General features: G+C 44.4%; 1 protein-coding gene across 2 annotated transcripts in view; it reads left to right on the top strand.

Annotated features, from left to right (window-relative positions):
• Positions 1-11,636: 11,636 nt before the first annotated feature.
• LETM1 (leucine zipper and EF-hand containing transmembrane protein 1) overlaps positions 11,637-23,255 on the top strand; it is a 61,999-nt gene continuing 50,380 nt past the window's right edge. Inside the window, exons 1-3 of one of the 2 annotated variants that reach the window (XM_042457660.1) lie at positions 11,637-11,819; positions 18,442-18,499; positions 21,394-21,868. In XM_042457660.1, coding sequence (XP_042313594.1) covers positions 11,729-11,819; positions 18,442-18,499; positions 21,394-21,868 — 624 coding nt within the window. In that variant the 5' untranslated portion in view covers positions 11,637-11,728. The remainder of the gene's footprint in view (positions 11,820-18,441; positions 18,500-21,393; positions 21,869-23,255) is intronic. The other variant, XM_042457661.1, reaches the window with a different exon arrangement.

Genomic DNA, 23,255 nt, shown 5'->3' with positions numbered 1-23,255 from the left:
GGACGTTTAGAATGCTCAGCCAAAGAGCTCGAAGGCCTCGCTGGACTACAAATTCCCAGGATGCAACAGGAGCAGGCAGCCGGAGCAGTCAAAGGGGAATAGCAGCACTATAAGAAGGTGCCAAATAGCACACACCTCTCTGCTGTTCAATTCCAGTGGCTTTAAACACAACAATAACAAGAGAAAACGTATAAACACTAGCCACATGGCTGCACTGCACTCTTATAGTGCTGCTATTCCAATTTTAATACTCTCTGACTGCCTCCTGTTGCATTCTGGGATTTGTATTTCAGTGAGGCCTAAGAGCTCTCTGGCTGAGAATCCTGAATGACCCAGAATGCAACAAGAGGCAGCCAGAGCAGTCAAAGGGGAACGGCGGCAGTATGATAGTGTAGTGCAGTAATTATGCACTCCTGTGCAGACCTATCTGGCCATTGTTGTGTGGCTTCCAAGGCTTTCCTGACCTACTAGGGCAGCAGGGGTTCCCAACCTGGGGGTCGCACGACCCTTTCTTGGGCGTCACCAGGTTGGGATTCCCCCTTGCCTCCCCCTCCTCCCTTTTTCCCCCGTGGGTGCCGGCACTAGCGCTGGCAACCACATGGAGAAAGGGCCGGGGTCGCCTCCTCCCCTTCTCCTCGTGGGTGCCATCAAAGACACCTGGGAAGAGAAGGCGAAAGTCCCCCCCCCTCAGGATTTTCTTGGCAAGTTTCCTTCAGAGGGAGTTTGCCATTGCCCTCCTCTGAGGCTGAGAGAGCATGAGTTGCCCAAGGTCACTCAATGGGTTTAAATGGCCCACCCAGTATTCGAACCCTGGTCTCCAGAATCATACCTAGCTCCTAAGTCCCATTTAATTCAGCTGGTCTCAATAAGCAGACACAATATATTGTACAGGATTGCTCTTCCTTCACCTGGCTGAACAGGCCAGGAATCACTGCATGAATAAAATAAGTGGCCTTGTAAGTGTGTGTGTGTGTGTATCATTTAATTTACATAGAGCTAAAAAAGGAGTTTCCGTTTCACCATGTTAGAGATATATACCCTTTCATGGTTTCAGACAATACATTGTAAAATTGTACAAATACTTCCATAGTTACCTTGAAATCAACTCTCAACTCTGTACATTGTGTTGTCACACTTCTCTTTTTCCCTTTATTCACTGTTTTCTTGTTTCCTCGAAGTATATTACTAATTAAAGTCTGATCAAATGTAAAATTGCATAAGATGCATTTGTCATATTGCAGTGATGGCGAACCCACTGCACACGTGCCGGAAGTGGCACTTTGGGCCATTTCCTCGGGCACGGGGCGAGGGAGAAGGCGGAAGAGGCATGCACGTGCCCGTCCCTCCCCCTCCCTGCTTTTTCCTGGCCCCCAGCTGTCTCTCGGAGACAGCTGGAAGCCAGAAAAGGGCGCTCTGGAGGAGCCAGAGGAGCGTGCCTCTGGCTCCTCCTCGAAGCCTTCTCCCGGCCCCCAGCTGCCTCTTCAAGAGAGCTAGAGGCTGGGAAAAGGGCAGGGAGAGGAAGAGCGACCGGCGCGCGCCAGTGCCACCTCCTCAGGGAGCTTTGCCTGCCAGATAGCTGGAAGCAGGGAAAGCTCCGTGAGGAGGGAGGCAGGGGCCCTCCCCATCTCCCTCCTTCCTTCCCCACTTACCTTTCCCTGCCTTCCAAGTGCCCCAAATGGGGCAACTGGAGGGCAAGGAAAGGTCCGTGGGGAGGGAGGCAGGGGCCCTGCCTTTCCTATTCTTCCCTTTTCTCCTTTCCTCGCCCCCAAAGGGCTTTAGAGAGCCCTTTGGGGCGAAGAAAGGTCCAGGAAGAGGAGCACTGGGGCCCCACCCATGGCTCCTCCCCCTCACGGGCCTTTGCTGACCTCCAGCTGTCTCTGAGAGACAGCTGGGGACCGGGAAAAAGGAAGGGGAAGAGCCCCGCCCAGAGGGTGGAAGGTCCGCCCATGGAGGGTGGAAGCCACACCCCTGGGCCAGAAGCCCCGCCCCAGCATGCAGCCCCATCCCAGGGAGCAGAAGCCCCGCCCCTTGGCACGCGAACCTAAAAAGGTTCGCCATCACTGTCATATCGTAATCTGCACCCTTTATTGTCTATACCTGCACTTTGTCAATATTGGGTCCCACTCTTTTTCTATTACTGTAATGTCTTTATGAGATAAATGACCTGTTAAAATGATCATCTCCCTCATTTCAAAAACTTTCTCTCAACATATTTCAAGATCAGGTGTCTCATGAGTTTTCCAAAATTGGGCTAATGTAGTTCTGGCGGCGGTTACTAAATATAGTAAGATTTTACCATGCTTAATCTTGGTTTGTATAGAAAGTTTGTCTAACATGTTTGACAAATACATTTCGGGAGACCTTTCAAAATTAATTTGTAACATCTGTTCAATTTCTCTATGTATGGTTTTCCAGTAAAGTTTTAGTTTTGGACATGAATCCAAGTTCTGGGTGCATTATCACACTTCCAACAAGTTCCTGGGCCTGTTTTGTACATTTTTGCTATTTTATTAGGGGTCCAATGCCACCTACGTTCCATCTTCCAAAAATTTTCCCAAAGACTTTGGGATTTTGTGAATTTCTTTGTTTTTTCATGGGCTGATTTCCAACTGTCCACATCTATTGTGTGCCCTAAATCAGATGCCCATTTTATCATTGTATCTGTGACAGGCTCTTTCTCCTGTTCCAAATTTCTAAGGAATTTATATAGTTTTGATATCTTTTTGTTGGCTGTATCTAATAAAAAAATTCAGAATTCCGAGATTTCCTCTTCAAAATCTTGAGGTTTTTTTTATTATCAATTTAATCTTTCTTTAATCTGTAAATAAGGATACCAGTGCACCTTTGCATCTAATTGTTTTAATGCTTCAATAGGTTTCATTTCAAATCTATTATCTACAGTCTTAAACAGGATGTCTTTGTAAGTCAACCATGAGTCAAGCTGTTTCCATCTCCCAATGAATGCTTCTTGAGGGGAAAACCAAAGGGGAATCTTTCTTTTTAAATTTCTCCCACACTTTTAAAAGAGATCTTCTAACCACATGATGTGAGAAGTCTTTGTGTGCAGCTGCTTTCCCATACCGTAAATAAGCGTGCCAGCCGAATCTGTTATCAAACCCCTCTAAGTTCAGAAGCTTTTCATTTTTCAACATCATCCATTCGGTTATCCAATTTAAAGCATTCACCTCATATTACAGTTTTAAGTCTGGGACTCCTCCTCTCCACCAACTTCCTTTTGGTATGTCATAACCTTCCAATTCAGTCTTGGTTTTTTATTATTCCAGACAAATAATTTTAAGTCCTTTTGCCAGTCCTTAAATGTTTTATCATTTATCAAAATTGGGATTGTTTGAAACAAAAAGTTGATCTTCGGTAGAATTGTCATCTTAATCACTTCAATCCTACCAAAAAGAGATAAATTTAACTTTGACCAATTTTTCATGTCTTTTTTTTTTATTTCAGCCCATTTTTGCTGATCCATACTCCTAAATATTTCACTTTCTTTTTCGTCTGGCAATTAGTGATGGTTTCCAGTTCTTGGTTTTCTTTTTTAGGTAAGTTCTTCGTTAGAATCACCGTTTTCTAATAATTAACCTTAACTCCAGAAATGTTCCCGAATTCTTCAGTCACGTCAAACACTTGCTGTACCTGGTTTTTGAGATCCTCTAGTACGATTAATACATTGTCAGCATAAGATTTCATCTTATACGTGTAACCTTTAATTTGAGTGCCTTTTATCGTCGGGTCACTTCTAATTTTATTTGCCAACACTTCTAGGACCATGATAAACAATAATGTAGAAAGAGGACATCCTTAGCGTGTTCCTTTTTGAATCTCAATGTTTTCTGATCTGCTTCTGTTAATTATAATTTAGGCATTTTGTTCTTCATATATTCTTTTTATCCATGTTTCAAATGTTTCCCTGAGATCCGTTCTTCTCAAAATTTCAAACATACAATTCCAATTTACACTGTCAAACGCTTTCTCCGCATCTAAAAATACCAGTCCTAGTTTTTTATTATTTTTTCTCTCATCGTATTCCAGTACAGTCGGTCCTCCTTATACGCGGATTTGCCATGCGCGGATTTAAGCATACGCGCATGGCAAAACGGGATTTTTTCCCCAATGCGGCACGCGTGCACGCGCGGCGCCATTGGGGACAACTTCCCTCCCTCCCCTCTCCTCCTCCCAACTCTTCCTCACCTCCCCCCTCCCCCTCCCTCCCTCCTTACTTACCTTTTCGTCACCGGTGCCGCTCGCTGCTGCCGCCGCTGCCACCATCAGCAAGAGCGGGGGAAGGCCGGGTGGGGTTTTGGAGGCCAAGAAGCCTCCAGCCTGCACACCTGGCCCTTCTGGTGGCGGCACGGAGGCAGCGGAGCACCAGCGCCAGAGGCTCTTCGGCCCCCACTTCCCGCCGCCGCCGCCAGCACCTCTGTGCAAGGGCCGGGTGGTGGGCTGGAGGCCGCTTGGCCCCTGCATCAGGTGCAGGCGCCTCGTTGAGAGGGGCCAAAAGAGGGCCCCAGGTTCTCGGCCTCCTCCTCCTCTCCGCGGGCCGCGCACCACTCCAGGAGAAAGGCCGGGTGCTGCTCTGGAGGACTCCAGGAGCAGCGCCCGGCCTTTCCTCCCTGTTGTAGCCAGGAGGGAAGGCCTCTGGCGCTGGAGGACCAGCGCCAAGGGCCTCCTCTCCGTCGCCACGGCTGACGGGGGAAAGGCCGGGCGCTGCTCCTTGAAGGCCTCCCCGCTGCTGCCCTCTGCCCTCCTCTTCCCACCTTGTCCCTTTTTTTGGGAAGAGGAGGCGCGGAGGGCAGCAGCGCAGGAGGCCTTCAAGCCTCCCGCGCCGGCATCCGGCCTCCTCCAGGCCTCTGCCACTGTGGAAGGGCCGGATACCGGTGCTGGAGGCCAAGAGGCCCCAGCACCGACACCTGCCCCTTCCGTGCCGCGGAGGCCTGGAGGAGGCCGGGTGCCGGCGCGGGAGGCCTTGAAGGCCTCCGGCGCGGCAGCTCTACTTCCTCCGCCACCACCGCAGGAAAGGCCCGGAGCCAGGTGTTGGGGGCCAAGAGCCTCCAGCACTGCCATCACACCCGCTTTCTCCGGCGGTGGCGAGGAAACCGAGGCTTGCCTCCGCCACCGCCGCTGCCCCACCAGCTTCCCCGCAGCGGCGGCGGCGGAGGCCAAGCTGCTGCCACGAGAGAGACAGGTAAGTAAGGGAAGGGAAGGGAGGGAGCAGCAGGAGGGAAGGGAGAGGGAAGCGAGGGAGGGGAGGGAGGGGGGAGGGAGGAGAAGGAACTTTTGTCCCAATGGTGGCGCACAGTGCACGGCGCCCGCCATTGGACAAATGGGACTTGAGCATACATGGATTTTGTTATACACGGGGGTCCGGAACGGATCCCCGCTATAACAAGGACCCACTGTATTTCCTATTAGCAAATCGGTGATGTTGTCTTCTTTCAACTGTCTTTTTGGTAGGAAGCCCGTTTGTTCTCGTTCAATGTAGTCTTGTAATACTTGTTTGAGTCTGTCTGCTAATATCGTCGTGAAGATTTTATAATCGATGGTCAGAAGAGAGATTGGTCTATAGTTAGTTACTTGTTTCGAATCTTTCCCTTTCTTGGGGATAACTGTTATATTTGCGCTGTTCCATGAATCAGGAATACTGATTTCTTTTATGTCATTAAATGTTTTTAAGAGAGGAATTTTGATTTCTTCTAGAAATTTTTTATAGTAAATTGTGGTAAATCCATCCGGACCAGGTGCTTTATCCAGTTTTAATTTATTTATCACTACGTCTACCTCCTCCTCTGTGATAGCTGCATTTAGTATTTCTTGTTGTTTACTAGACACTTTTTTGATATCTTGATTATCTAAATAGTTATAGATATGTTCCTCTTGTGTGTCATCCCTTCTTGTAAAATTGTGTGTAATATTCCCAAAATGTATTTTCTATTTGTTTTTGTTTATAATATATTTCATTGCCAGAAGTAATTTGCGTAATTGGTTTTTTCCGTTTCTCTTCTCATAATCTATGCGCTAACCATTTACCGCATCTATTTGCTCTTTCAAAAAAGTTCTGTTTTACAAGCTTTAACTTCTTCTCCACTTCTTCTGAGATCTTGGCCTCCATTTGGTTTTTCAGTCTCCTATACAACTTTCCCTTCAAGTCATTGGTAGGGTCTTTGTGGAGTTCAACTTCTGCTTGTCTAACCTCATTTTCCAGTTGTTGCATTTCTTTTTCTTTCTGCTGCTTCATTTCTGCGCCTTTCTGTATTAAAAAGCCCCTCATCACTGCTTTGCTTGCATCCCATACTACTTTATGGGATGTCTCTCTATCCAAATTCTCCTTGAAAAAATTCTTCAGAGTTTGTTTCACTCTATTTAAGAAGTTTGTGTTATTCAAAAGTGACTCATTGAGTCTCCATGAACATTTCTTGTTTTCAAATTCCATATATAAAATTATTAGATTATGATTAGATACCAGTTTTGGTAATATGTCCATCTTCTTTATGTTTGGTGGGAGAGAGTCAGAGATCCAGAACACATCTAGTCTGGAAGTTGATTTATTTGATTCAGAAAAAAAAGTATGTCCATTTAAAGCAGGGTAAATCTTCCTTCAGACATCTAAAAGATCAAACTCTTTTGTCATTTCAGAGAAAGAGGAGGGAAGTTTACCCTGATGTTTTCTGATCTTTTTCTTAGAAGATCTGTCCTTAAGAGGGTCAACTTTCTAAAGAACTTTTGCTTTTCATTCAATGGCGCATAAATTCCAAGCAACACGAATTTTTTCCCATCAGCTAGCAATTCAATTGCCAAATAATGTCCTTCATCGTCTTTACATACCTCTGTAGCTATATATCTGTTATGTATGTACATTAAAATATCACTCTTTCTTTTTTTGTTAGCAGCAACACAACATTGTCCCAGTCTGGTTTTTTTTAAAGTAACTGACGTCTTTTTGCTTAATTTTGATTTCTTGAAGGCATATTATATCCAACTTTTTCTTCGTCAAATAGTTAAAGGTTTTGCTACGTTTAAATTTAGAATTAAGTCCTTTTACATATCAGGTCCAAAGCTCCCTATACAGTACAGACAGTCAAACACTAATTACAGATAAAGCTTCCATTCTAAACCAATGGGCTGAACATTTCCAAAGTCTCTTTAGTGCCAACTGAGTAGTCCAAGGCTCAGCTATTCAACATATGACACAACAACCAATTAAAAATGAATTGGACATAGCTCCCACTTTGGAAGAACCCTTAAGGCCATACAGCAGATGAAAAAAGGTAAGGCAGCCAGGATTGATGGAATTCCACCTGAAGCTTGGAAACATGGAGGTCATGTACTCCATGCTAAATTCCATGAGCTCCTTGTGAGTTGCTGGGAGAAAGGTCAACTGCCATCAGATCTCTGAGGTGCAGTCATCATCACCCTATATAAGAAAAAAGGAGCAAAATCCGATTGCTCAAACTATCGAGGTATAACACTGCTTTCCATCGCTGGAAAAATCCTTGCAAGGATACTCCTGAACAGATTAGTTCCTGCTATTGCAGAAGAACTTCTCCCTGAAAGCCAATGTGGCTTTAGAGCTAATAGGAGCACTACAGATATGGTATTTGCCCTTAGACAACTGCAAGAGAAATGTAGAGAGCAGAACAAAGGACTCTATGTAACATTTGTCGACCTCACCAAAGCCTTCGACACTGTGAATAGAAAAGGTCTGTGGCAGATCCTGGAACGATTAGGATCCTCCCCCCAAATTCCTCAAAATGATTATCCTGCTACATGATGGCCAGCAAGATCAAGTCAGATATGGCAACGCTCTCTCAGAGCCCTTTCTAATAACTAATGGTGTGAAACAAGGTTGTGTTCTCGCTCCAACTCTATTTACAATCTTCTTCAGCATGATGCTCCAAAGGGCTATGGCAGATCTCGAAGAAGAAGACGGCATTTATATACGCTACCGTACTGATGGTAGCTTGTTTAACTTAAGCCGTCTGAGGGCTCGCACTAAGACTCTGAACTATCTAGTCCGTGAGCTGCTTTTTGCTGACGATGCTGCTCTCATTGCCCATAAAGAAGCAGCTCTGCAGCGCCTAACATCTTGTTTTGCTATAACTGCAGAGCTCTTTGGGCTGGAAGTCAGCCTAAAGAAAATGGAAGTTCTCTACCAGCCGGCACCACAGGAAGAACACTACCATCCCCACATCACTGTAGGCAAATCTGTGCTTAAGTCCGTCCAGCAGTTCACCTACCTGGGAAGCATCATCTCCTCAGAAGCCAAGATTGATAAAGAGATGGATCACAGACTAGCAAAGGCATATAGTGCATTCGGAAGGCTTCACAAAAGAGTCTGGAGTAACAAACACCTGAGGTGAAGGACAAAAATCAGTGTGTATAGAGCCATTGTACTGTCTATTCTCCTTTATGGGTCATCTATCGCCAACATCTACAACTCCTCAAACGTTTTCATCAGCGCTGTTTACGCACAGTTCTAAATATGCACTGGACTGACTATGTGATAAATGTTGCTGTCCTTGAGCAAGCAGGGATCACTAGCACTGAGGCCATGCTATTGAGGACGCAGCTGCGCTGGGCAGGACACGTTTTTAGGATGAAGGACCATTGCCTTCCAAAAATAGTATTCTACGGTGAACTCACCACAGGTCAGCATAAGAGGGGTGCTCCAAAGAAGAGATACAAGGACTCCCTGAAACAACATCTCAGGCTCAGTCAAATTGATCACCAACAATGGTCCTTAGAGAGACCATTAGAGCCCTCCCTCTAGTTCATCTGCCTTGGTCCAGGCATCAGAGGGAGAGAAGAACCACTGGACCTCATCCCCTTCCCCACTACCATTCCCTTCTCCTTTTGTGTCATGTCTTTTAGATTGTAAGCCTGAGGGCAGGGAACTGTCTTATTAAAAATAATAATTGTAAGCCGCTCTGAGAGCCATTAGGGCTGAAGGGCGGGGTATAAATAACGTAAATAAATAAATAAATAAATAAAGGTCAGCCCTGGCCTCGCACTGGGAGGCATGGAGACGCACTATCCATGATGTTGCAGCCTTTTTTGAAAGCTCACACCGAATTAGTCTCGAAGAGAAACAACAACACAGAAAGAACAACAACCTGGAAACATCACCCAAGGAGACTTTGTGATGTGCCTTCTGCAACCGGACTTGTTTATCTAGGATTGAACTTTTTAGTCATCAACGCGCTTGTAGAAAGCGCAGGATGAGTCCTTCCTGAATTTTCGTTCGTGAAGAAAAGCCGAAGAGAAAAAGATATATAAGATTAGTTTGTCATGACTTGACTTTGAGAAACACATGTTAACTATTACTGAACATGACATTCCTTTCTAAGTGCTTGTAGACTGTCTGATTTATGATCCGGCCTAGAATTCTTCCTGGTATTGATGTCAGGCTGAATGGGTGGTAATTATTTGGGACCTCTTTTCTTCCTTTTTTCAAAATGAGGACAACACTTGTCCTCCACAAGTCTACTGGGACCTTTCCTGTTCTCCAGGATGTTTGGATCAAAACCTTTTGTAAATGCATGTATTCAGTCAGATGTTGATAGCACTATTGATCTGATTAATCTTCATACTTGATGGGAGGCCTCCCAAACCAGACCCACACTGGCCCTGGCTGGAAGAAAAGGCAGGGTAAGAAGGTGCTTGATACTGCCCCCAGAGGGTTTTTTCTGCCTCCTGCTGGCCCTTCTTGCTTTGATTCTTGGAGACCAAAACAGTGCTCAGCTCTAGCCCAGACTGAGTTACCAGGCACATCCTCCTTTCCCCAGACCTGTCTTCCCTTTCAGCCTCCTTCTGTCCAGGAAGAATTTCACAATGTCCTCCATTTTGAGCTGGTCTAAGAATTTATACTTATATGAGTGTTTTAAAGGTTTTATTTGGTCAGATCCTCCATTTTCCTTGAATGTCCTGCCGTGGCATCACTCGAGGGGTGCAGAACGCACACGGTGAAACTCTGAGAAACCACTGATTCCCCAAACATCTGCCTTTAGGTAGAAACTTTCTGTGGCATTTGCCTGTGTCCCATTAAAATGCTGAAGAGCAAAAGGGGTGAGTGGGGTCAGGCTCAGGCCCTTTGTTAAAATTAAAATTTATAATTTCAAATTTTAATTTTATATAAATAAAATTAAATTGTTTATTCTTTTAAAAATTTTATTTAATAATATCACATTTTACTGAATTGTAACTTTAACCACATGAAACTATTCAAAGACATAGCCGTTTTAGTCTGGGAATCAGTAAGTGGAGGGACCTTGTAGTAACTTTGAGACTCACTGAAAGAAAGAAATTGGCAGCATGAGCTTTCCTAGAATAAAGTCTACTTCCTCAGATGGAGCTGGATATAGCAATAATGATAATAACTATAATAATAATGTAGAGAGCTCTTGTAGCACCTTTGAGACTGACTGAAAGAAGTTGGCAGCATGAGCTTTACTAGGCTTCAACCTATTTCTCAGATGCATTTTACTTAAACATGAAACTATCTATGTACATGTGAGTATATTTAGACTGTATGCTGTTGTAATTTACAGTTACAGATTTAATTACAGTGCGCCCGTGCTATATGCGGGCGTGACTTACGTGGCTTTCAACATATGCGTGTGCCTGTGGCATGTGCACCAGGCTGTGGGCAGGAGCCACATTATTTTGAATGGGACTTGAGCATATGCAGAATTCCCCTTATGTGGGGGGGGGGGGGGGGGGGGGGGAGGCCCCCGGGGTAAGGGAGGGGGCCACTGTATGCTTATTGTTTTATGTCACAACTGTTTACATTACATTCAGTGATATATAGGAAGTATAATTTACAAGTAACATGAGTACAACCCCCCCCCCCATCAATGATACCTTTATTGGCCAACTGAAATGCAGCATATGCTTGTTGCAAGCTTTCAAAGCTCCATAGGCTTCATCATCAGGCAAGATGTTACAAACCAAACAGGAGGGGAGAAACATTTGGAGATGCCAGTCAGCTGCCTGTTGTTTTGAGTCAAGATGTTATGATGGGGAGGATATCTTTTGCAGTCTCCTCCTGCTGCTGCTGCCATGCATAATAGGGAGATGTAGAAAGCCCAGGAAATTCAAAGTCCATGTGTGTCTCAAGAGGGACCCCTCTTTTGCAGTCTCCGTTCCAGTGAGGCCACAGGCCTCTTTGTAGGCAGAGGACAATGCCTTCCTCAAGAGATCTCCTTGCCAATAAAGGTGTCACTGATGGATTGCGGTTTGGATTTGTTACATGGCCGACTGTTAGGAGAACAAAAAACCATTCCTAAGGACTGTGCGGTTTGTGGGATGGAGGAGGAGGAGGAGGAGGAGGGCAATGGCGGTGATGACCGCCAACCCTAGTGACGTCACTAGTCCTCCATTTTGTGGAGGCCTCCTCCTCCTCCTCCTCGGGTGGGAACCTCAGTCAGGCCTCATTCACCTCAGCTAGGCCCCCCTCAGCATTCAATAGGCCCCCTTTTCCTCCGGGCGCATTTATCAGCCCCTCCCACCCGGCGACTGGTTGGTTTCAACTCTTCGGCCTCCTCCTCCGCCTGCTCTTTCCTTGGCGTTTATTTTGGGCACGAAACTACACTTCCCGAGATGCCTCGCGGCTCCCTGGCAGAGGGCTTTCCGTCCCATCAAGCCGCGGGAGGGGCGCTGGTACTTTTCCTGCTTCCCGGCGCCGCCAGCCGAGGCTTTTCTCTCTGCCTCTCGCCCCGGAATGGCCTTCGTCCTCCTGAAGCGCTGCGGGCCCAGAAGGGCCTCCGGACTCCCTCGGCGCCTGCAGCAGCAGCAGAGGGAAGCCGAGGCTGGTGAGGCCGAGCAGGGGACCCTGGGGCTGGGCCGCTTGGGAGGGAAACGGCCGGAGGCAGCCGGCGCGGAGCGGAGCGAGGGAGGCCTGGCTTGATGACTGTCTGGCTGTGGAGGGAGGCAGGCAGCCTCCGCTCAAGAGGCCTCTGCCGGAGCCCTTGGGGAGCCCCGCCATTTCATGGAAGATATCTCTAGGGCCCTCCAGTCCAACCCCATTCTGCCATGCAGGAACTCCCAGTCAAAGCACTCCCTGTGACAGATGGCCATCTGGCCTCTGTTTAAAGACCTCCAAGGAGGGAGACTCCACTACACTCCGAGGAAGGAGTGTCTTCCACTGTCGAACAGCCCTTACTCTCGGGAAGTTCCTCCTAATGTTCAGGTGGAATCTCTTTTCCTGCAGCTTGCCTCCATTGTTCTGGGTCCTGTTCTCTGGAGCAGCAGAAAACAATCCTGCTCCCTCCTCAATATGACATCCCTTCAAATATTTAAACAGGGCTACCATATAACCTCTTAACCTTCTTTTTTCCAGGCTAAATATCCCCAGCTCCCTAAGTCGTTCCTCATAGGGCATGGTTTCCAGACCCTTCACCATTTTAGTTACTCTCCTTTGGACATGCTCCAGTTTCTCAACATCCTTTTTAAATTGTGGTGCCCAGAACTGGACACAATATTCCAGGTGGGGCCTGACCAGAGCAGAATAGAGTGGCGCTATTACTTCCCTTGATCTAGACACTGTACTTCTATTGATGCAGCCTAAGATTGCATTGGCCTTTTTAGCTGCCATGTCACACTGTTGACTCATATTCAACTTGTGGTCTCCTAGGACTCCTAGATCCCTTTCACATGTACTGTTGTCAAAACAGAGAGATTATTAAGAGTCAAGCTGCATGCCACCAACAATATTGGATGTTGAGAATTCATTTGAAGTGGTTTGTTTCCTCAGGCCATAGATTTTAGGTGCCATGAGAGATGGAGAATTTCCTGGCATTAAGTAAGAATGGGAAAGCAGAAGGTGAAGTCTTGGGATACTTCCAGGGTTATTGACACTCTGCATCAGCTAATCTGTTGTTGTGTGCCTTCAAGTCCTTTCTGATTTACAAGCCTAAAGTGAACCTGTCTTTGAGTTTTCTTGGGCTCAGAGGGGGTTGCCTTTGCTTTCCTCTGAGGCTGAGAGTGTGCGACATGACTAAGGTCACCCAGTGGGTTTCATGGCTGAGCAGAGGTTTGAACCCTGGTTTCCCAGAATCCTAGCCAACACTCGAACCTCTACACCATGCTGGCTCTGTCTGCTAATCTAGGTAGAGTGAAAAGATTTGCAAGGGCAGGGAAAAAGCAGCAATTCATGTACATATTCTGTATTGCCACAATTGTTTAGAACTGTATTGTATTATTATAATTAATAATAATTCTATTCTGCCTTTTTCCAAAATAGGGATCCAAAGTGGCTTACAGTGATTAAAAAAACCTTTGTAAAAAAGCCATAAAAATTAAAAAACAAACAAATAGGGGGGGGGGGGGAAATCAGATTACCACTAAAACACACACACAAGCACATCATTTAGCAATATCCTGCACACAATATCCTGTGTAAGACGGGCCTTTTGTAATCACATGTCAACTGTCTATTGGAATAGAAAAGTTTTGTTTTTTGCCAAAATTATGTAAGAGGGAGGGTGGGTGCCAGTCCTGACTTTTAAGGGAAGAGAGTTCCAGAGCCTGGGGAAGCCATGGAAAAGCCCTCTCCTGTGCTCTCACCAGATGTACCTGTGAGGGAGGTGGGACAGAGAGAAGGACTTTCTCAGCAGCTCTCTGAGCAAGGGCTGGTTCGTAAGGGAGATTACGGACCTTCAGATAACCTGGACCTGAGCCATGTAGGGCTTTAAAGGTCATAAGCAGCACTTGGAATTGTGCCTGGAAATGGGTCTCTTGCAAAAAGGAGTTATATGCTCCCTGTAGCTAGCACCTCTGTTAGTAATCTGTCTGCTGCTCCTTGGACCATTTGAAGTTTTGAACACTTCAAAACTAGCTCTTTATAGAGCACATAATAGTAATCCAACTGGTATGTGTCACTGTGGCCAGATCTGACGTCTGAAGGAACAGGCGCAGCTGGGATACTCTTTGCCCTTGGTGTCATCTGCTATTTATTTTTATTTTTGTGAGGATGGAGAGGACACCCTGAAGAGATCTGAGGGTAGGAAGGCTGAGAAGGCTCAAGAAGGTGCATGAGGTCACTAACTATCATAGCAGTTACCTGGGTTTCCATCTTGGCCCAACGTTCACTGTTCTGGATCACAGAGCTATTCCAGGTGGGACCAAGATTAGACAAGGACTCAATAGGTTGAAGAAAGCAGTAGTCTTCTCAGCAGATGGTACTTTGGATGCAGTCCAGTTCAGTGCCAGGGCTCAGGTGGCATCTGTAGCAGCGAGGCAGAAGCTCTGGCTAAAGAGTTGGAATGTAGACACATGCTCCAAATGGAACCTGACATTCATCCCCTTTTTGGGGAATTCTTGGAACTGGTGCCAGTCTCAGGGAGAAAGAGGGATATCAAGAAGCACTTTAGGCAGGTACGCCATTCCACACTTCCAAACCACACTTCACTCCTTCCTTCAGGTCTTCCTTTCAGTCAAGAGACTCAAGGAACTTCAGGACATAGTAAGGAGAGCAGAAATTTCTCCCTAAGCAGCAGCAGGGTGCCCTGAGCTCAAGAATCGCACAGGGCAGTGGTGAGGCCAACAGAATTGATGCCATCCCTCCAGTAGGGGGCAGATTTTGGGAGTTTTGCAAGCACTTTGGAGGCACTCAGACCAGTGTAACCAGTTAGAGTTCTCTCACAGACAGCACTAAACCTTCATCAAGTCCCTGAAGTCCAAAATCCTGCCGAAACATTACCTACTTTGTTGTTAACTGCCCTCGACTTGATGTCGACCCTGTAGATGAGACATCTCCAAGACCCCCAAGCCTTCACTGCTGTGCTTAATTCCTGCAAACTCATACACATGACCTCCCCAATAGAGTCCATCCATCTAGCATGCAGCCTTCCTCTCTTTCTGCCTCTCTCCACTTTTCCTTTATTGATTTTTCCAATGAATCCTTCCTTCTCATGATGTGTCTAAAGTATGACAGCCTCATTTTTGTCATCTTGACATCCAAGGAGATTTTGGCAGGAGGATCCTACAACAGGTAGTCAAATCTTAGGTCACTGGGGGACCAGCATTTCCTACCCTAACCACAGAGGCTTTGTAATGCGACTCTTAGGTGAATTTGTAATTGGTTGATCAATCAAACCCAAAGGGTACTCACCTATGGTTCTTCTTCATCCTGGAGAGAAGTGACCAGTGGAGTACCACAGTGTTCTGCCCTGGGGCCAGTGCTATTCAACATTTTTATCAGTGACTTGGATGTTGGAATAGAGGCCATGTTTTTGAAATTTGCAGATGATACCAAATAAGAAAGGTAGCTAATATCCCAGAGGACAGGAACAACATTCAAAATGACCTTAACAGATGACCTTAAAAGCTGAACCAAAACTAACAAAATGAATTTTAACAGGGAGAAATGTAAGGTACTGCACCTAGGCAGAAAAAATGAAATGCACAGATATAGGATGAGAGACACCTGGCATGACAACAGTACATGTGAAAGGAATCTAAGAATCCTAGTCGACCACAAGATTTTAGGTTGCATCAATAGAATTTTAGTATCTAGATTGAGGGAAGTAATAGTACCACTGTATTCTGCTTTGGTCAAGCCTCACCTGTGTCCAGTTCTGGGCACCACAATTCAGTAAGGATGTTGACAAGATGTAAAGTAACGCCTCCTCCCATACAATCCTTCCCGCACTCGCAAGTCCTCTGAGAAGAATCTCTTGCAGTCTAAGAAAACCAGACTGGTAACGACTTCCCAGAGGAAGTTTTCTGTTGTGACTCCAAAAATCTGGAATGACCTGCCAGAAGAGATCTGACATATAACATCTTTGGAGGCCTTTAAGAAGGCAATAAAAATGGATCTCTTTGGGCAGGCCTTCCCAAACTGACCTCCTCGAAATGTTCACTCTCCAGTTGCATAGCTGTTCCCACCGGACTGTGATCGTGATTGATTTTATTGACTATTTTATTGGGAGCATTTTATTAGGAATTGTTGTTTTAACACTATTTTAGGGTGGGAGGGAGGTAGGTAATTAGGATTTGATATGTCTTGCTATGTTTTTACTTGTGGCTTGTTGTGTTGTATTTTTATTGTTCTTTTGTTTGTTGTTACCCGCCTTGATCCAATACAGGGAGAGGTGGGATACAAATAAATATTATTATTATTATTATTATTATTATTTAGTTGGGTGTATCTGAGGAAGCAGACTTAAGTCTGTGAAAGCTCATGCTACCAATGTCTTTCTTTCACTTAGTCTTAAAGCTGCTACAAGATCTCTCTATGGTGTTGGGTGCTTTAATTTTGTGTTCCTACATGCAGGGAGTTGAACTTGATTGCTGTTGTGATCTCCCAATTTTATGATTCTGAATTGTTGGATGCTAGATCTCATGCTTTTATCTGTATAGGCTTGTGCGTTCTCTCCAAATTTGTTTCTGCTACAGGTTGGGTTTTCCTTATCTGAAATGCTGATGAAAAAAAGTATTTTTTTGTTTTTTTTAGATTTTGGAGTATTTGCATATATATAAAGCTCTTGGGAGCCACAATTCATTGCACCAAACTGCAAATGGAGAGGAGGAGACAGGCAGGATGTATGCCCTCCTGACTCAGGCTCTCAGCCAAGGCTCAGAAGAAGAGCACTACTTGAGAGAAGTCTCTTCACACCTGTTACTCTAATCATGAGGATGTGGAAAGAAAATGGGGGTGGGAGATTGCAAGAAGGAAAGGTTTTTGTTTTTTTCTCGGAGTGGGTGGGTTGAGTTTGGATTTGAGAAAAATGCATCTGAATTTTTCTGTCAAACTCCTGGTAGGAAAGGTTCTGTGTTTCAGCCTCTTGCTGCACTGGTAAGGCTGCTTGATATAGTTCATGAACTTCTTGAGCAGCATGCAAGGTTCCTTGAATGAGTCTCTCTGCTTGCCTAGGAAGTAGTGGCAGATGGCGCAACCCTCATTGATCACCTCCCACCCTCCTGGCCATGGGCTCTTGGTACTGAAGGAGTAAGAAGGGTTACTTGCCATTGTGATTGTGTTTCACTTGCAGCTTTAGGTGTTTGCTGCAGCTGATTCCACCAGTTTAGATATGCTACACTGACAGACATAAAAGAGGAGGAGAGGGCAGTGATTGAGGGATCAATAATAATAATAATAATAATAATAATTTATTTTTACCCCGCTCTTCAGCCAAGGCTATCAGAGCGGATTACAATTTGCAAATCAGACATTTCCCTGCTCTCAGGCTTACAATCTAAAAAAGACAGACACAAAAGGAGAAGGGAGTGGCAATGAGGAAGGGAAAAAGTCCAGCAGATCTATCCTTGGAGGCCTATTGGAGCTGGCTTGCCTCTCTCTCCCCAAGATGGTGGCTGAAGGGAGGGCCGTCTTCTTTGCAGGCAAGGCCTGTTGGAGCTGGCTTGCCTCTCTCTCCCTAAGATGGTGGCTGAAGGGAGGGCCGTCTTCTTTGCAGGCAAGTCCAGTTGGAGCTGCCTTGCCTCTCTCTCCCCAGTCGTACAACCACTGTTGCTACCTCCCCTCCCTTGGTGCCACAGGTACTCTTGTGGGCTTGTGTGTTCCAAACATGATAGCAGCTATGAGCCGCTACTTGCAGGAGATGGGCTCCACATTCTCTGGACATTCAGTTTGCTCTTCGGGAGCTAGAGCAAGAGATGGCGATGGCTGTGGGTCACTACCCAGAGCTTCTTGCTCATCCTGCAGTTGCTGGGAGGCCAGATATGTTTAAAGGGAGGAAGGGCAGGAGAGAGCAGCCTTGCTGCTACAGCTATCACAGTTGGCGCACTGGGGTTTCAGGATCTGGTGTAGAAGCAGCAGGGAGAGGAGAGGAGAGGCGAGGCCAGAGAAGGTTGCTAGTAACCACCATCGCTGGCATCTTACTTATGACTCCGTTTTGTCAGGGAGTTGGTGGTGCAGCAGCAGGAACAGCAGCCACTTGTGCAAGTCTGGATGCGAACTCAGACACACCAACTGTTGCCTTTCTTTAAGAAAAAGAGCCCTCCCTCCAGTCCATCTGCCTTGGTCCAGGCTTCAGAGGGAGAGAAGAATGCTGGACCTGATCCCCTCCCCCCCCACCATTCTCTTCTCCTTTTGTGTCGTGTCTTTTTAGATTGTAAGCCTGAGGGCAGGGAACCGTCTATTATCTCCTCTATTGTTAGCCGCTCGGATTCCCAGTGATTGGGCGGCATATAAATAAATCATATTATTATTATTATTATCATCATCATCATCATCTTCTTTCCTGCCTCTAATGCTGCTCTGTGATGTCAGTGCTCAAAGTGTTGTGGATTTGGGAGCATTTCGTATTTCAGAATTTTGGATAAAGGATACTCAATCTGCATATGATTTGTGCTTTCAGTTAAGGGAATAGTGTCTGAGCAAGACCACTGGATGTGCTACTCCAAGGGGAAATAGATTACATAGTGACTGATACCTGATCTGCCTACACACTGACTTTTCTTTTTGACTTCTAGGTCATGTGGAAAACCATGCTTGTTTTAGCTGTACATCCCTGAGGCTAATAAATCATACGTAAGTAATCATATTCACAAGACAATTATATTTAAGTTAGCTGTCTGTCCTGCCAGTTGATAGCTGGCAACTGTGAAATACATTTAAAAGGGTTCTCTGATTGTTTTTAAGGACCAGGTTGGTCAGGCCTACCCTAGTGATTTTGCAACTGAATAGAAAAAATGACTAGGTTTAACCAAATGCCTTTTTTTAAAAAAAAAAAGACTCCTAGCTTTTTTAATTGATTATTTCTTTTTTAAATATAAAAGTCTAGGTTTTATTTCTATTTTCCAGTCCTCTTACTGGAACAACAATGACTGTTTGAATTAAACATTTTAATTTTTACAGTTTATTGACAGTTCATTGTTAGGCCAATATCCAGTGCTTCCTTTTAATCACTTTATTTTATAGTACAAGAAATGCCATTTAGAAAGAAAATCTTCAATTAACCTAAGTTCAACAAAACAACTCTGAGAGGACTTTAGGTAGACTATATAGTCTACATGTATTCAGTTTTAATAGTAATAATAAACAGTAAATTTGTGTTTTATTGAAAGTTGTAAATTATAACTAAGCCTGATAACTTTGGATTGTTAATGTTAGATAAAACATGGTTGATCATGTTTTCAAATAAAAAAAAGTTTTACAGTATTAATTTAAAAAGCAGGATTCATTTATTCCCATTTAATTTAGTGTAGAAAAACTGGATTAAACCCAAAGAAGTATTAATTTTCAATTATTTTTCCCCAACCCTGGATTTTTCCAGTTCACAGAATAGAATACAGTTGGTATCTATGGACTTGCCATTTGCAGTTTTGATAATTTGTGGGTGGCAAGCCCACACTGTCCCCAGTGAAGGCATGTACATGCAGCTGTGCCATTGGGGACAATGTCCTCCTCCCCCTCCTTCACCCTGGTCTTAGCTTTGCCTTGGGGGTTGGGAGGGGGGCTTCCTTCAGTTGGGGGAGGGCAGTACAGGCCCCTCATTTTAGGTTCAGCCAGGCAGCAAGGCCCCACTGACTCCTCTTGGGTCCAGTGACTTTAGTTTCCCAGGAGGCACCGGGCGGGAGTCAGGCAGGGTGCGGGGGTCGCTGGGGCCTGTAATCCATGCCAGATGCCATGGGGACTCGCCTCCCTGGTGCTTGGGACCTGGCGTGTGCATACCCCGTCCCCTCTGATGCAGCCAATGGGCATACAATACGTCCATTGGCTGCAGCAGTGAAATAAATTGCCTCGATCTAGACACTGTTAGCCTATAGATGCAGCCTAGAATTGCCACATCACCCTGTTGACTCATATTGAAGTTGTGGTATATTAGGATTCTTAGATCCCTTTCACATGTACTGTTGTCCAGCCAGGTCTCCCTCATCCTATATCTGTGCATTTTATTTTTTCTGCCTAAGTGTAGCACCTTACATTTCTCCCTGCTGAAATTAATTGTTTTAGTTTAGAGCATGTCCAAAGGAGGGCAACTAAAATTGTGAAGGGCCTGGAAACCATGCCCTATGAGGAATGACTTAGGGAGCTGGGGATGTTTGGCCTGGAGAAGAGAAGGTTAAGAGGTGATATGATAGACCTGTTTAAATATTTGAAGGGATGTCAAATTGAGGAGGGAGCAAGCTTATTTTTGGCTGCTCCAGAGAACAGGACCTGGAACAATGGATGCAAGCTCCAGGAGAAGAGATTCCAGCTTGATATTGGGAGGAACTTCCTGACAGTAAGGGCGGTTTGACAGTGGAACAAACTCCCTCGGAGTGTAGTGGAGTCTCCTTCCTTGTACGTCTTTAAGCAGAGGCTGGATGGCCATCTGTCGAGTATGGTTTGATTGAGAGTTCTTGCATGGCAGAGTGGGGTTGGACTGGATGGCCCTTGTGGTTTCTTCCAACTCTACAATTCTATAATTCTTTGGTTCTATGATTCTATGACCCAGCTCTCTTCCTCTGTAATTTGGCAAGATCTGTTTGGTCATACTTCTCCACAGAAATTTCATATTCTTTATATAAAGAAGAATATAATCAAAATGAAATGAAATGCCTTCTGAATGTTCTCATCAGTTATCATATCATTTCCTCCATGTATCTTCACAGTTTTTGGGGCACTGTGGTAGCTTAAAAATAGTTGAATAAATGGTTGTGCTTCATCACTCTGCAAAAGTTCAGACCCGAGTCACCACCCAGCCATTCCACAACCACACCCGTAGCCTTCGCACACACTTCATTCTAATCAATTGTTACACAAGAGATAATCTCAAGAGCAAGGCACCCACTGTAGCACTATGGTATCTGATATAACCACATTGATGTATATTTACACTGTGCTAAAATTGTACAGAATCTTGGCCATGGTCATACCCCATAACCAAATATTTTTTTTTTAGTGAATGATGTTCTATTTTGGGGAGAGATATTAAATTAATTTCTAACTAACCCCTCAGTACAATTTTGTAAATCCTATTCCTGAAGGAGAGTTAATCCCAGCTGCTGGATATTTTGTAGAAGGCATTGCATTTCTTTTTGTCACAGACGGTTGCATGTGCTTGTTACAGAAGGTTGTTAGAATAAATTCTGTTATGACGACCCTTGTTAAACACAGCTTTAAGCATACCAGATACGTAATAAGATTTTGGCAATTATAATCTGATGCAAATCATTAATAAACATTGTGTCATTGGGTCTGTGTGGTGTAGTGAATGTTTGGATCCATTTTGATTCCAAATATCCTCTCAGTCTTACAAATCTTTTTGTGTTGTCCTTGGTATATTACTATTTCATAGAATCATACAGTTGGAAGAGACCACAAGGGCCATCCAGTCCAACCACCTGGGGTTGTGCAACTCATAAAATAATAATGAGGGTAGATTAATCAAGTGTAAGTACTATGCGTTACAAATATTAAAATATCACTTTGTTTTGCAGACCTGCGCATTTTAAATATTGCACTAGCATCTCCCCTGTTTACATTTGCTCTGCAAGGAATGGCTACATTTGGTCTGAAGGACCAGAAGAAAGGAACTTTACAGCACTAAGATCACTTGATTTGTGGTCACTGTCCCCTCATAGGGGCATTGTGAATTCTCCCCTGATTTGGGGGTGTCATTATCTTCCAGTACGGAAGTGGCATTCTTCACAACGTAGTTATGATGACTCTATGATAGAAAAATCCCTGAAGTCTCTGAAGGATAAAAATAAGAAATTGGAGGAAGGAGGCCCTGTATATAGTCCAACAGTGGAAGAAAATATAGTCAGAAAATCACTTGGACAGAGGATTGTTGATGAACTAAAGCATTATTACCATGGTTTTCGGTTGTTATGGATTGATACAAAGATTGCTGCAAGGATGCTCTGGCGAATTCTTCATGGCAACACATTATCTCGTCGAGAACGGAGACAGGTACTAAATCAATGGCATCCTTTTTTGGATTCTCATTCCTATATAATTTCTTTAACTTGACCAACTCCTAGCCAGTTCTTGGTGTTTCCTTTTTAATAGTAGTTGAGATATGATTAATGAATTATTTTACCAATCAATACACATCTTAAATGTCACTGGTTAAAATAAAAGGTTTAGTATATGTAGCTTTTCTTAGAAGGATATAAAATTATAAAAATCTTCAGTCAAATAAAATTATAACAATCTTCAGTCAGTACACTGCAACATTTTTCTAATCCACATAGGAAAAGCCAGTTTTCTAGTGATGCTGAACGATTTGCGTCCATGATCTACATTCTAACTGTGCAGTTCTGTGTGTATTTACTGAGGTACAGTGGAACCTCGCCATAGGCGGGCGCGCCATACGCAGCCTTGAGCATATAGGTTATAACCAGCACTTTCAATTGTACCCAGAAACAAGCCAGTGAAGCTGTTTCAACAAGAGACTTACCAGTATATGCTCCTTATAACAGGTCCCAGTTAGCATTCTAGCTGCAGCCTTCTGGACCCGGTGAAGTGTATAAATCAGATAAAATATGCAAATATAGAAGGATAGAAAGAAAAGGAAAAGAAGGAGACTAGTTTTTCAAATATGGTGGTGTGCTTTTAACAGGCATTTAAAAAATAGATCTGGTTTGATAGATCATCTCTTGCTGATGGACTTGCAAGACTTGTATTGTATAATATACTATATTGTTATGCTGGTCTTGCAAGTGCTCCACTTAGTGGCTGTTGTTCTTTTGGACAACAGACTGGACTAAATGCTCATTCTTTTGTAATTCACACTGTTATATTTGACAGAGAAGGGGTGTTTGATGTCATTGGGTCATTCAGTGAAGGCGAATGATTTCAGATAGATAAAAGGAAATAATATTAAACACAGCAAAGAATTAACCTGTGGAATTCACTGCAAGATGTCATATGGTTACCAACTAGGATGTCTTTAAAAGGAGATGAGACAAATTATGGCGAATAACTATATATTGCCTTCATTGTCAGAAGCAGTATGCCACTCTTTACCAGTTGCTAGGGACAATGAGTAGGTGGGTACCAATACTACAATGTTCTGCTTTTGTGGTCTCTCTATAGATAACTACTGACCCATGTACCAGGGGGGATTTTGTGCTGTATGGGCAGGAAGGAGGCCTCTTACAATCAAGCCATGACTCCTGGCAGGCCTCTGTGTAAATAGAATGCTTGGCTAAATAGGTCTTTGTTCATCATGTGACTTCTGCTATAAACCTAAGTAATGAAACATGTAAATTCAAAGAAAATTGCATCTTTTACTAGTTGAAAGTCACTATTATTTTACCAACATAAAAAGCATTGTAACTTGTTTTGGCAAAAA

Source organism: Sceloporus undulatus, chromosome 3 (assembly GCF_019175285.1).
Source record: "Sceloporus undulatus isolate JIND9_A2432 ecotype Alabama chromosome 3, SceUnd_v1.1, whole genome shotgun sequence".
Classification (NCBI taxonomy): domain Eukaryota; kingdom Metazoa; phylum Chordata; class Lepidosauria; order Squamata; family Phrynosomatidae; genus Sceloporus; species Sceloporus undulatus.
The sequence above is the reverse complement of the archived record's forward strand: the minus strand, read 5'-3'. Positions and strand labels throughout refer to the sequence as shown.